We start from the raw sequence: 15,938 nt of genomic DNA on the forward strand, positions 1-15,938 counted from the left end.
GATTAATGATTCCAAATACTCATCTTAGCTCTCTGAGAAAAGAAACAAATTTTCTTATTTTGTGGAATATTTGAGTAATCTGTTGCCTAGTATTACATTTACTCTCTTGATTTCATTTATACTGAAAACTTTCCTCACGGCCTGGTAGTGTTGACAGTTCATTTCTAAAAGTGAGGGATCTAAAAGCTGCCTGGAAGCTGCAAGGCTATGGGTAATCAAAGATAGGATTCACTGTGGGATAATCTAGATAGTTGGGTGACTTTGTTGGAGAAGTTCAAGTGCTACTGTTAGGTATTTCCTCTTAAGGTTGGTCAGATTCTCTAGAGAAGACTCTAGCAACCTCCTCCTCTGAGGATGAAAGTTTATTAGCTAATGTTTTGGGAATCAAGTTGGGAATAGGAATGGGATGGGTTAGAGGGAGGTCTCAAAATTTTATCAGCATACTTCCTTTAATCTCCCTTTATTCAGTGATTACTTGCTTTCATTTTTTTCTAGTGCACATTCCCCCACTTTCCAGCTCAGAAAACACTATTTTATCCACTCTAAAAGAACAATTCACCATCTTTTGTCAGGTGAGGGGTGGGTCAATTATGCAACTGCCCAAAGTTGTGTGAGAAAAATCTGAGGATGTGATTGTTTCTTAAGCTCATATCTGACTCATCTTGCTTATTTACAACTTCCACTCTCAATTCTCATTTCAAGAGGTACCTGGTACTACTAAAGGATTACATGATAGTGACGGAAACCAAGTTCACAGCATTCCCAACTCATAGCTCAGGAGCTGGACTTCTCAGAGCTACACTCTCACTGCGCACTTGCCCACGTTTTCCACCTTCCAAAGCTCTGTCTGCTGTGGTCCCCTGGGGCTTCCCTAGTGGCTCAGCCGGTAAAGAGTCTGCTACCAAAGCGAGACCCGGGCTGGATCCCTCAGTCGAAAGATGCCCTGGAGAAGGGAACGGCAACCCACTCCAGTAGTCTTGCTGGAAGAATTCCATGGACAGAGGGTACAGTCCAAGGGACTGCAAAAGGTCAAACACGACTGAGTGACTAACACATACATTATCTCCTTACCTTCCTCCCTTTCGGGATTAAAAATCTTTTTTTTAACTCTATTACTAAACTAAAGAGCCTCTTGATGAAGGTCAAAGAGGAGAGTAAAAAAGTTGGCTTAAAGCTCAACGTTCAGAAAACGAAGATCAGGGCATGAGGTCCCATCACTTCATGGCAAAAAGACGGGGAAACAATGGAAACAGTGACAGATTCTATTTCTGGGGGCTCCAAAATTACTGCAGATGGTGACTGCAGCCATGAAATTAAAAGACATCTGCTCCTTGGAAGAAAAGCTATGACAAACCTAGATAGCATATTAAAAAGCAAAGACATCACGGACAAAGGTCTGTCTAGTCAAAGCCATAGTTTTTCCAGTAGTCATTTTTGGATGTGAGAGTTGGACCAGAAAGAAAGCTGAGTGCCAAAGAACTGATGCTTTTGAACTGTGGTGTTGGAGAAGACTCTTGAGAGTCCCTTGGACTGCAAGGAGATAAAACCAGTCAATCCTAAAGGAAATCAACCCTGAATGTTCACTGGAAGGACTGATACTGAAGCTGAAACTCCAATACTTTGGCAAACTGATGTGAAGAGCTGCCTCATTAGAAAAGACCCTGATGCCAGGAAAGATTGAAGGCAGGAGGAGAAGATGACAACAGAGGACGAGATGGTTGGATTTCATTACCGACTCAATGGACATAGTTTGAGCAAGCTCTGGGAGATGGTGAAGGACAGGGAAGCCTGGTGCTGCAGTCCATGGGGTTGTAAAGTCAGACACGACTGAGAGATTGGACAACTATTCTTTTCATGGGCAAAGAGACAGAGTACATGAATCTTTACCTGGAAAAACCTGCTAATTTTTTAAAAGCCAAATGAAACCTCTTTCATAACAGGAGAAAACCTTACTTTATGAAATTTGGTTTGTATACAAGTTCTCAAGAATTATTACTCAATCCAGTCTCCTTCCCTCAAGACACCATCCTTGTAGAGATCACCTGAATTTCTGGATGAGCGTCAACTGGTCATGATGTCTTAGTGTCTCGTCCCCTCATAATCAATTTATAATGATCTTTTTCTTTCTTAAGTGATAAATCCTCATTTTTTAAAAGATGAAAATATAGAAAGGCATATTTTTAGAAGTAATTTTTGGGTAACAGATATTCTCTAACTTGGAGACTAAGAACGTATCTCATTTTTTTTATCAGCTATGTTTCCTTCCTTAAATGAAGAAAGGACAGAGATTAAGTCTACACAGCAATCACTCCAAGGAAGAAGCTCAAGAGTAATACCAATTTCCCTAGTGAAATCACTATATGATGAGTCGTTACCTTGTAATTTTCAATCTAAAGCTTTGTAATTTTAATTAACTGGCTGTGTGCCACTGAAGACCAAACTAATAATCTTGAAATTAAAAAACTATGAGAAATGTTACCTCTGTAACGAAAATCTAGGAAAAAAACTAATAACAGTGTTGGTATCTTTCCAAAGTACTTTGGGAAATAAGTAAGCTTCAAATGTTCCCAAGAATTCACAGCAATAGGTAAGCAAAATATACATACAAATAGGTTCTAAATATAAGTTATTTTCTAATGACACAGTGACAAAATCAGTCTGTTAGACCTGAAATAATGATATATGGAATATATAAAGAACTTCCATAACTCAACAGCAAGAAGGCAAACAGAATTGAGATTTGAAAAGATGTATTACCAAAGAGATACAAATAACAAGATGTACAACATGATTAGTCATTAGGAAAATGCAAATTGAAGCCACAATGAGATATCACTATACACCTACTAGAACAGTTATGATAAAAAATCAACCAAATAAAAAATCCAAAAAAAACAAGCAATGAAAAAAATGTTGAGCAACTGGAATTCTAATACACTGTTGGTAGAAATATAAAATGGTACTGCCACTTTGGAACACAGCCTGGCAGTTTCTTATAAAGTTAAACATGCTCTTACCATAGGACCCAGCAATCTCATTCCTAGGACCCAGCAATTCCCATTTCAAACCCAAAAGAAATAAAACATTACATTTACACAAAGACCTGTACTTGAATTATTAGCAGCTTACTTATGGTAGCCCCAAATTGGAAGCATAGATCTATCAAGTGGGGAATGGATAAATAAACCATGGTATGTGTACGCTGTGGAATAGTACTCAGTAATAAAAAGGAGTAAATCAGGGACGCATAGAACATGGATGACTTTCCAAAAGCATTGCACTAAATGGAAAGTCAAACATAAAGAGTTGCATATTGTATGATTTCATTTTATATAACAATCTGGAAAAGGTAAAACTGTAAGAACAGCAGTGGCCAAAGATTGGGGATGGGGAGATAATTAATCACAAAGAGGGCAGGTAAGAACTTTTTGGGGTGATGAAATTATCTATACTCTGTCATAATGATCACATGACTACATACATTTGTGAAAACTGTTTAACTGTACACTTAAAAAGGTGATTTATATCGAGCATAAATTATACCTAAATAAATATGGTTTCTATAAAGGTAAAATATGCCTTAACACACATACACACACACAATAAGCAGTAGAAGAAAAAAGTAGTCAGAACATGCAGAAAGCATAAAAAGAGCTAGCTGTTAAGTATAGTACAGATTTTATACACACACATATAATTTAAGTTGTGAAATAGAACTACTTGATGCAAGGAAATTGCTTACAGGAAAAGCATGAGAACTGTTCAAATATGGCATCTCACATATTTCAGCTTTAATAAGTCACTTGCATCTTCGTCTCTCTCTCCCTTTATCAAAAGGCTTTGCCAGCTTCTCCTTTCTTCTTTCAAAACTGCAGGCTTTATTTCTAATACAAGCATATCACAAAATAAACTTAAAGAAATCTGACTGCCTCTTATGTTACCAAGAACAAAAGTACAAGTATTTTATGTTATTTTGTTCAATACACATAATCATTGCATCCTTTAACCACTTAAGGAAGTTGAAGCTCAGAGAAAGTTAGTGATCATTTGAAGGTCCCTGTAGCATAAGAAACAGAGCCCAGATCTAAATCAGGGTTTGACCTGAAAGCCCATGAATGATATATTTTTTTAAGTTTTTATTTTGTATTGGGATATAGCTGATTAACAATGTTGTGATAGTTTGAGGTGAACAGCAAAGGGACTCAGCATACATACACGTGTATCCATTCTCCCCCAAACTCCCTTCCCATCCAGGCTGCCACATAACATTGAGGAGAATCCCTTGTGCTCTACAATAGGTCCTTGTTGGTTATCCATTTTAAATAAAGCAGTGTGTACATGTTCATCCCAAACCCCCTATCTCTTTCCTCTATCCTCCCCCCACCCTGCCCTTGGCAATCATAAACTCCATAAGCTCCTTCTCTAAATCTGTGAAATCTGTGAGTTTGCTTCTGTTTTGTAAATAAGCTCATTCGTAATCATTTTTTTAGATTCTGCATATAAGCAATGTCATATGATATTCCTCATTCTCTGACTTACTTCACTCAGTATAACGCTCTCTATGTCCATTCATATTGCTGCAACAGCACTATTTCATTCTTTTTTAATGGCTGAGTAATATTCCACCATATCTATATGTACCACATCTTCTTTATCTATTCCTCTGTTGATGGACATTTAGGTTGCTTTCATGTCTTGAGTATTGTAAATAGTGCTGCAATGAACATTGTATCCTTTTGGATCATGTCTTCTCCAGATACATGTCCAGGAGTGGGACTACAGGGTCATATGGCAGGTCTATTTTTAGTTTTTAAAGGAACACTCATACTGTTCTCCATAGTGGCTGTACCAATTCACATTCCTAACCAAAAGTGTAGGAGGGTTCCCTTTTCTCCACTCAGTCTCCAGCATTATACTGTCTGTGGATTTTTTTCTGGCTGGTGTGAGATGATATCTCATTGTAGTTTTGATTTGCATTTCTTTAATAATGGTTTTTCCAGTGGTCATGTACGGATGTGAGAGTTGGACTGTGAAGAAAGTTGAGCGCCGAAAAACTGATGCTTTTGAACTGTGGTGTTAGAGAAGACTCTTGAGAGTCCCGTGGACTGCAAGGAGATCCAACCAGTCCATCCTGAAGGAGATAAGTCTTGGGTGTTCATTGGAAGGACTGATGCTGAAGCTGAAACTCCAATACTTTGGCCACCTCATGGGAAGAGTTGACTCACTGGAAAAGACCCTGATGCTTCGAGGGATTGGGGGGCAGGAGGAGAAGGGGACGACAGAGAATGAGATGGCTGGATGGTATCACCGACTCGACAGGCATGAGTTTGAGTAAACTCCAGGAGTTTGTGATGGACAGGGAGGCCTGGCATGCTGTGATTCATGGAGTTGCAAAGAATTGGATAACTAAATAATTAGTTATGCTGAACATCTTTTCATGTGCCTATTGGCCATCTATATGTCTTCTTTGGAACAATGTCTAATTAGCATTCTGCCCATTTCTTGAGTGTGTTGTTTCTGTTAAGCATCACGAGCTGTTTGTAAATTTTGGAGACTAAGCCCTTATCAGTCAAATCATTTGCAAATATTTTCTCCCAATCTGTGTGCTGTCCTTTCATTTTGTTTACTGCTTCCTTTGCTGTGCAAAAGCTTTTTGAGTTTAAGTAGGTCCCATTTGTTTATTCTTGTTTTTACTTCCATTATTCTGGGAAATGGATAGAAAAAGATGTTGCTGAGATTTATGTCAGAGTTTTTGCCTATGTTTTCTTCTAGGAGTTTAGTAGTGTCTGGTCTCACATTTAGGTCTTTAATCCATTCTGAGCTTCAAAAAGAATAAAATACTTAAGAGTAAACCTGCTTAAAGAGACAAAACACCTGCACTCCAAAAACTGTAAGATGCTGATGAAAGAAACTGAAGATGACATAAACAGATGGAAAGATACACCATGCTTGTGGACTGGAAGAATTAATATTGTCAAAATGACTATACTACCCAAGGCAATCAATAGATTCAATGTAATCTCTATCAAATTATGAATAGCATTTTTCACAGAACAACAACAACAAAAAAAACACACTCAAAATCTGTATGGAGACACAAAGAATCCCGAATAGCCAAAGCAATCTTAAGAAAGAAAAACAGCTAGAGGAATCAGGCTCCCTAACTGCAGACTCTACTACAAAGCTATAGCATGAATGATACTTGAAGCATTTCAGAAATTAGGGTAAAACGATAAATGAAAACCACTATATATGTATACCATTGAGAATTAAAGCCATTATAACTTTTAATGAAGTATGAACTGTACAACTACAGAAGCAATATGCTGTATGCCTGCAAGTAATATATTGTAAATCAACTGTACTTTGTAATTAAAAAAAGAAAAAATACTAAGCAAAAACTTGTATAAGATCTTGAGAGATCTTGAGAGAAACTAAAGAAGAAGCTTGTTGCTAATTATTTCAAGCAGGCAAATCTAGGAAATTTTGTGTATTCCTTGTTTTAAGGAAACTTGAATGCTAAAATACAAATTATATTTATTAGAGATTTAACAGAAGACAGTAATAGCAAATCACACATTTTTTCCTTTTCACTTTATTTAGAAAAGGAATTAATAAAATTTACATATAATAAGCCTATATCTCAAACAGACTTTCTTAGGATTAAAACGGATTAAAAAAAAAAAAAAAACCTTTTCATTGTAGTAGATGCTTTAAACAGTTGTTTTATAAACATTTAACAGTCATGTTCCTGTCTTATATAAAATATAGTGCATTGTATATGCATTTTTCCTAAGCTCAGTAAGTGATAAAATAACACCAGGTGGGAATCAAGATTTTAACTCTTGATACTTTGTGTTACAGGTCACATTGTGTACCCCCACATTTATATGCTAAAGCCTTAGCCTGAAACATGTCAGAATGTGAATTTGTTTGAAAATAGGGTAAATGGAGATGTAATTAGTTAGGATGAGGTCACACTGGAGTAAAATCAGCCTCTAATATAACTAGGGTCCTCATAAAAGGGGGAAATCTGGACACAGTTACAGGCACAGGGAGAATGCCATGTAAATATGAATGCAGAGATGGGGATGATGCATTATCAGCCAAGAAATGCCAAATACTGTCAGCATACCATCAAAAGCAACAGAACAAACCAACCCTGACAACATCTTGATGTGGACGTCTAGCCTCTAGAACTATGAGACAATAAGTGTTATTTAATTCAGTAAAGTTGGAGGATACAGAAGTAACATACAGAAATCAAATGCATTTCTACATACTAAAAAAAAGTCAGAAAGAGAAATCAAGGAAATAATCCAATCTACTGTCATATGAAAAAGAATAAAATATATAGGAATAAACCTACCAAAGGAGGCAAATGACTGAGCGACTGGACTGGACTGAACTGAACTGAAAGGAGGCAAAAGACCTGTACTCAGACAAGCATAAGATGCTGATGAAAGAAATCAAAGATGACACAAACTGATGGAAAGATATACCAAGTTCTTAGATCAGAAGAATCAATATTGTTGAAGTGACCATACTACCCAAAGCAATCTACAGATTCAATGCAATTCTTATCATATTACCAATGGCATTTTTTTACAGAACTGGAACAAAAAAAATCTTAAAATTTGTATGAAGATAGAAAGACCCTGAATAGCCAAAACAATTTTGAAAGAGAAGAGCAGATGTGGAAGAATGGCACTCCCTGCCTTCAGATTACACTACAAAGCTACAGTCATAAAAACAGCATGGCATGGACACAAAACCAGACAGACAGATCAATGGAGTGGGACAGAGGTCAGAAGCAAACGCATGCACTTACAGTCAATTAACCGATGACAAAGCAGCTGGGGCTACACACTAGAGAAAAAAATGTCCTCAATAAGTGGTGCTGGGAAAACTGGACAGCTACATATAAAACAATGACATTGGAACATTTTCTACAGCATGTACAAAAATAAACTCAAAATGGATCAAATGCCTAAATGTAAGACTGAATACTATAAAACTCCTAGAGGAAAACGTAGGCAGAATACTCTTTGACATAAATCACAGCATCATCTTCTTGGATCTATCTTCAAGAATAATGGAAACAAAAGCAAAAATAAACAAATGGGCCCTAAGTAAACTTAAAAGTTTTGCTCAGCAAAGGAAATCATAAATAAAACAAAAAGATAATCTATGGAATGAGAGAAACATATCTGCAAATGATGTGATCAATAGAGTTTAATTTCCAAAATATACAAACAGCATATACAGGTCAATGTAAAAAAAACAAAAGCCAAAGCAATTAAAAAAACGGGCAGAAGACCTGAACAGACATTTTTCCAAAGAAGACATACAGGACGGCAAGAGGCATATGAAAAGATGTTCAACATTGCTAATTACTAAAGAAATGCAAATCAAAACTACAACAAGATATCTCCTCATACCAGTCAGAATGGCCATCATTAAAAAGTCTACAAATAACAAATGGCAGAGATGGTGTGGAAAAAAGGGAAACCTCCTACACTGTTGATGGGAAAATTGGTGCAGCCACTATGGAAAACAGTACAGAGGTTCTTTAAAAAATTAAAAAGAGTTGCCATATGATCAAACGATTCCATTACTGTGCATATATATATCCAGAGAAAATGATAATTTGAAGAAAGACACACACTCCAATGTTCACAGCAACACTATTTACAATAGCCAAGACATGGAAGCAACCTAAACATCTGCCAACAGATGAACTGATAAAGAAGATGTGGATGTATACACATACGCATACACAAATAGAATGTTACTCAGTCATTATAGAGAGGAATGAAATATTTCCATTTACAGCAACATGGATGGAACTAGAGATTATCTATTAACTGAAGTAAATCAGACAGGGAAATATAAATATATACATATCATATCACTTATATGTGGAATCTTAAAAAATGATACAAATGAATTTACAAAACAGACACAGATTCACAGCTATAGAAAACAAACTTACTTACCAAAGGGAAAGGGTGTGGGGGAGGGAATAATGAGGAGCTGCAAGCGAAGGAGACGTGTATACCTATGGCTGATTCACACTGCTATATGGCAGAAACCAGCACAGAACTGTAGGGCAATTACCCTTCAACTATAAATAAGTAAATTTTAAAAAAAAAATTAGGAGTTGGGAATAGCAGGTACAAACTACTATATATAAAAGAGATAAACAACAAGGACCCAGGGAACTAGATATCTTGTAATAACCTATAATGGAAAAGAATCTAAACATATATATTAAAAAAAAATTTTTTTTTAAAGAGATACCCAGTTTGTGGTTCTTTATTATGGCAACCCTAACAAACTAATGCATTTTGTAATTATATCATTTTGGATATGCTATTTCAAAATTCTGGGCTCTACATTTCAAATGGTATTTTTTTAAATATTTGTTTTCTTCTGAAACCTCTCACCAAATATTTTAAATATTTCTCACTGTATCTAAATATTAGAGTTACATTATTTGAGTTATACTCAAAATTAAGATGAAGATAATATTTTCAAATGAACAGCTGAACAGATACTATTAGTGTCTAAAGACAAAAATCTTAGCAGTATAAGGTTTCAATTTGTTTAGATATTCACTGGCAAATGCTCCTCAAATAAGGAGAATTATCAACTATTACCTATCTAGTGCTTTTTCTGGTTGACACCTTCCCCTCTTTTCTTGAGTTCTTATTAACACAGTTCAATAGAGCAAAATTGCACGTTTGATAAAAGGCCAACTTCCTGGATTTCTTACTAATCTGTAGTTCCTCATATGATGATCAGTTATGGCCCTCTTCATGGCTGGTGATATCCAATTTGCTGAATATCAACTTAAATTATTATTTTTTACTTTAAAACCCACATAAAATTTTTAAAAATTAAAAAAAAAAATTTTTTTCTTCCAGTTTTATGGAGAGATAGTTAACTCAAAAACTGTTTAGATCCAACTATTCTTTATTTGGCACTTTTAAAATTTTTAGTTTTTGAATACTTCCTCCCCTTCCTGTTGGCTTCTTTGATTTTGCCAGGATCTTTCATTTCCTCCCTTAAAACCTTTACTTACCTAAGAGCTATTTGGCTTACTTTTTTTGTAGCAATATAGCAATAAACATTTTCATTACCTTTGTTTTCTGTCTGAAAATATTAGAACACTAAATTGGTGTATAAATTTCACTGTCACGTGTGTGTGTGTGTGTGCTCAGTCATGTTCAACTCTTGGTGACCCCATGGACGGACTACAGTCCATCAGGCTCCTCTGTCCATGGGGTTTTCCAGGCAAGAATACTGGAGTGGGTTGCCATTTCCTACTCCAGGGGATCTTCCCGACCCAGGGGTTGAACCTGTGTTTCCTTCATCTCCTACACTGGCAGAGGGATCCTTTACTACCAACTTGGGAAGGCCCAAATTTCACTATATCCAACCTATAATAATAATAGAAAACCCATTTACTTAAAGAAGTTTTAGATAGTAGGTATACAAAATCAGATACTTAAGATGAGATTGGGGCTACAGACAGAGCTTAGACAAACCAATTCTTCTTTTTTTTTTTTTAATATTTATTTGGCTGTGCCAGGTCTTAGTTTCGTCCTGCCAGATCTTTAGTTGTGATGTGCAAACTCTTGGTTGTGGCATGTGGGATCCAGTTACCTAACCAGGGATGGAACCTGACCCCCTGCATTAGGAGTGCAGAGTCTTAGCGACTGGACCACCAAGAAGTCCCCAAACCAATTCTGAAGACATTTCCATTATACCAAAAATCTGTAGTATGTAATTCCTGAAACATTGTCTCATCTCAGTAACTACAAACAAACCACTTCTCTTATTTTCACAAAAGGACCATTAGCAGTTTAAAGAACTGATTAAAGAAATGCTAGCAACATAATTTTTAAGTATGATACAAAAAGAAGGAATAGGCAAACCAATTGAACAAAAAGGAGTCCAGAAACAACCTCAAATACACATGGTAATTTAATATATAATAAAGATGACATTTCAAGTCAGTGGGGAAAAGGTGAATTTTTCAATTAATGGTATTTGACTATATGTTAGCCACTTGAAAAAAAGTTAAAAAGTCCCCACATCACTCCTTTTACTAAAGAAACTCCCACAGAAATCAAATATGAAACTGTAATTGAAAATATAACTACATGAGTTATAGTCTTTGAGGGCTTCCCAGGTGGCTCAGTGATAAAGAATTCACCTACCAATGCAGGAGATGCAGGTTCGATCCCTGAGTAGGAAAGATTCCCTCAAGAAGAAAATAGCAACCCACTCCAGTATTCTTGCCTGGGAAATCCCATGGACAGAAGAACCTGGCAGGCTGCAGTCCACGGGTCACAAACAGTCAGACATGACTGACCAGCTGAACAACAACAACAACAAATAGTTTTTGAGGGGGAAACACCTATCTAAACACAACACAGTAGCCATAAAGGAAAAAGTCAAAAAAAAGGACACAGAATGTTTAATTTCTGTTAGGCTTAAAAAAAGACTATAAAACAAGAAGAAAGCGACAAATGACAACCTGAGGGGGAAACGTACAATAAATATGACAAAATGCCAAATACGATGTAAAGAGCTTTTACAAATCAGTAATTGAAAAAGATATGAACAAGTGATAAGAGGAAAAGCTAAGAGTTCTAAACATAAGAAGTTACTCACCCTCTTGAATAAAGAAGTGTAATATGAGACACTATTTTTATCGAGCAGTTTGACAAATATTTAACATTTGCCAAAACCTGCCTTTCTCAATACTTGAAGGTATGGGGAAATACAGACACTCATACACTATCAGTAGGAATGAAAAGAGGTACTTTTGAAAGGGCATTTGACAGTAACTATAAACAAATTTAAAAATACTACATATGTTTGTTTCAAGAGTGCTTACAGTAAAACAAACTTAAACATGACCTAAATGTCCAAGAACAGGAAAGTGGCAAATAAATATGTTACATCCACATAATTCAACAAAGTGTAGTAAGTGTCCAAGACATAGTAAAAGAAAACAAGGTATAGAACAATAGGTTTAGTGTGATGTTATCTGTGTAAATGAAAAATGAAGGACAGAAACAAATAAATGCTTATATACATGATTTTATCTGGAAGAACAGACCAAAAGTTTAACTTTGGTTCTTTCTTGAGCACAGGACTAAGAGTAAAGAGAAGCATCTACTTTGCAAACCTTTTCATGGTATGGTTTATATTTATTTTCACCATAGATATTTTATTTAAAAACAGAAGTTAAAAATTAGTAAGTTTAAATACTCCATAAACATTGTCTTTTGACTGATGAAATACAATTAATAATACAACTAACATCCACTGAACATCTACTATATGGCAAGTTTTGTAGCAGGGACTGAGTCTTAAGTAAATAACTACTAAACTACAATAATTGAAAAATTCAACTTACCACACACATTTATTCAAGATAGAATACATCATTTCCCACAAAGTGACACAGTACTATTTTTCTTCTTATTAACTTACTCCCAGTCCCTCACATTAAGAATTATTTCCAGGTAACAAATTCTCCCAAGAAATACATAGTTCCTTGAAAGTATTTCACTCAATGTATTATCAGAGTTAAAGAACATGCTTCAAATAAAGAATGATTTCATTGTTAAGCTAAAATAAGAAAACAATGAATTAGGTTCTATGGGAAAATGTGGGCTCAAATGTTATGTTCACTAACAAATAATAAATACGTTAAGGAATTAGAGTCACAACTCTTCAAGTACAGACTTCCTCACATATGACCATTATGATTTCCTAAGGATGTCATGTGTGTGAATTCAAACATTATTTGCCTTCAAAGATGAATTGATACAGGTAATAGCCCACATTTAAGGAAAGCAAAGATACCAATTTAACAGAGGTTAGTATTGTATTTTAAAAATTTAACTCAAATACATACTCTATTTGTCAACTTCATTCTGAGAAGCTCACTGAATTCAGTTATATTCTGGAATTTTCTTGAAATATTATGTAACAGTGAACCTGGGAACCCACAAAGTAGGAACAAAGTCGAAGGAGTTCAGGAGTTTCTCCCTGCCACCGTTTAGCTATGCCTGGGTGCTCAGTCACTTCAGTCATGTCCAACTCTTAGCAACCCCAAAGACTGCAGCCCACCGGGTTCCTCTGTCCATGGGATTCTCCAAACAAGAATACTGGAGTGGGTTGCCATGCCTCCTCCAGGGGATCTTCCGGACCCAGGGATCTAAGAGGTGTCTCTTATGTCTCCTGCATTGGCAGGAGGGTTCTTTACCACTAGTGCCACCTGGGAAGCCCTGCTTAACTATAGCGAAGATTAACTACCACTCAGATTCTGCTGCTTTACTGATTTTTTTTTTTAACCTTCTGTACTATCACCTAGCCCACGGAATACTTTCACTAAGTTCTTTCAAAGTTTTCAAATCATTTTGGTTTTCTACTCATTTCTCTGATTATGAACTGCAATTAAAGTTCTGTAAGCAACTACAGATCTAACAACAACAGAAATCTACAAAGAACTAACACATTGCTTTTCCCTGAGTCGATGCAATATAAATATTTATTAAAATTTTTTCTCAAAAAAATTTTTTTTTCTTTTTCCCAAATAAGCCATGCAGTATTACCACAATCCATAATTCAAGACAACATAACTAAATTTAACTCCACAGAAATTAGCATGGTACTCTAGGAATAGTACTTCTTAAGAAGACAAAATTTCATTCGTCTGTTTCCACATTACCAATCAATAAACTATTTTCAAAGAGTCAAACAAGCACTGTAACAAACAAGCATCTAACAATATGCAAAAGAAGGAACAAGGGAAGAACCAAGGGAAGACATTTCAAGATTATAAAGTTTATTTCTATCCCTGATTCATTCTTTCCTCGAGCACGAGCAGTGATCCATCTCAAAAGAAAACTCTAAAATGCTAAACTAGACACAATTTCAAAAGTTCTTGTAATGAACCACATACCAGTCAAAACAAACACTGAGTTTCTACATTCAACCTATTTCTGTAAAATTGTCTTTAAGAATGGAGAGTAGTAGTTTCATTCTGAACATTTCCAAATAACTCCTCCATAAATTTTTCCAATTCAAAATTCAACTAAGTATTTGTTTTCAAATTGTGAACATGTAAGGGCAGAATGTATGAAAAATGATGTAAAAATACTATATGATTTTCCTTAAATGTGTAACATAAACATGTTAAGTCATTTAGATATGAACACATATCCAAAGCATACCATTTGCTTTTTATAAACAATATAAATTCTCTCATTAAGTCAATTCTCTTTGGATGTATCAGTGAAATCTAAGACTGTTTTAAGATACTCATTTTTAGATTTTAACTACAATAGCTTCCTTAACTGACTTCCACTTAACTAATCTGCCTTGTTGTTACTGTTTTGGTTAAGTCTGTGTCCGACTCTTTTGCAACCCTGTGGACTATAGCCCACCAGGCTCCTCTATCCAAGGGATTTCCCAGGCAAGAATACTGAAGTGGGTTGCCTTTTCCTTCTCCAGGGGATCTTCCCGACCCAGCGATCAAACTCACATCTCCAGCACTGCAGGTAAATTCTTTACTCTGAGCTATTAGGGAAACTTTCGCAACCTGCCTTAGATAACACGTTTTTAACCTTTATTAAACATGCCATGAATGGTAACCACTCTCAACTAGTATGGTATTTTTAGTACATTCAGGTACTTCTGACCTACTAGTTGAGTTACATGTCTAACAATTCAGTTGGTTGTTCCTAAACCTGTTTATATCAGTTTACTTGCTGTAGTCCTTACATAACTTAAACATTATGTAAGTCTATGGAACACAAAAGCAAAGAGTTATTTCTATGTAAATGAAGTTGAATGCAAGCTGAGTAGAATGACTCAATAAAGGTGAGTCATTCTTTTAAAAGGTATTAAATTAGATAAAGGTGAGACATCTGTAAAATATTAGGGAAAAACATTAAAAGTCAAAAAGAGGAACCTATGTTTAGGGTTTTTCAAAAGTATCTTTAAGGTTTTATTCCACTTTAGAGAATCAAAACTAGAAATTGCAAATCATGCATTATGGATGTACTACTTTACACAAAAACTTCTCTCAACCATGCTCTTCAAAGAGATACTGTTAGCACTACATCAGAAAGTTGATTAAGCAAATTTAGATTTATAGTCTATTACATTTTAAGTCAAAATTTCAAAATGTTACAATATGTATCTTTTTACTTTCCTCCTTTAACTTTCTCAATAACTAAGTAACTGTCCCAACCTATCAGATATGAAGCCATCTAACATGTTTTTCTGAAGCCCTTGTTTAAGGGCTTGTTGTAACCAACTAGATAAATCCTACATGTCTAAATAAAATAACTGGAGGAGGAAATAGCAACCCACAGAACCCCATGGACAGAGGAAACTGGCAGGATATTGTCCATAGGGTTACAAAGAGTCGGACATAACTGAGCATGCATGCACACATATAAAAGAGTAGTATGTAGTGATCTACTCTAAAACAATTCTATGGAAAAAAGTATTAGTCTATGCTTCACAAGGGCAAGCATCTTAACCTATTCTTTCACAGACATAAGCCCAAGAATACAGCTCCTAGTGCAAGCTGATGCTCCATCAACAGTTGCTGAATGAAGGAGACAGGAACTCACCGTGATGACAGCCTTGCTAAGACAGATGGAGCCTCGGCAGCCATACTCTGTCTCATCTTCAGACTTGTAGTAACTCAGAGTATTATTTTTCAAAACTACCCAACGATCCTGCCACCCATGAATATAGTTTGTCCACTGGAGGAAAAAAAGAAACAAAAAATTAAGTCAGTATTTTAGAAATCCAAACAAGCTTAAACAATGGTCAATCTAAGTTTAAGGCCAAAATGTGAAAAGTTCTAACTTAACTATAAGCAGTTAAAAAAAAAA

General features: G+C 35.6%; 1 protein-coding gene across 2 annotated transcripts in view; it reads right to left on the bottom strand.

Moving 5' to 3' along the window:
* CERT1 (ceramide transporter 1) overlaps positions 1-15,938 on the bottom strand; it is a 123,600-nt gene that overhangs the window by 102,322 nt on the left and 5,340 nt on the right. For both annotated transcript variants that reach the window (XM_020880904.2, XM_020880905.2), the window contains exon 2: positions 15,672-15,806. In XM_020880904.2, the coding sequence (XP_020736563.1) occupies positions 15,672-15,806 (135 nt within the window). The remainder of the gene's footprint in view (positions 1-15,671; positions 15,807-15,938) is intronic.

This window comes from Odocoileus virginianus, chromosome 6 (genome assembly GCF_023699985.2).
Source record: "Odocoileus virginianus isolate 20LAN1187 ecotype Illinois chromosome 6, Ovbor_1.2, whole genome shotgun sequence".
Taxonomy (NCBI): Eukaryota; Metazoa; Chordata; class Mammalia; order Artiodactyla; family Cervidae; genus Odocoileus; species Odocoileus virginianus.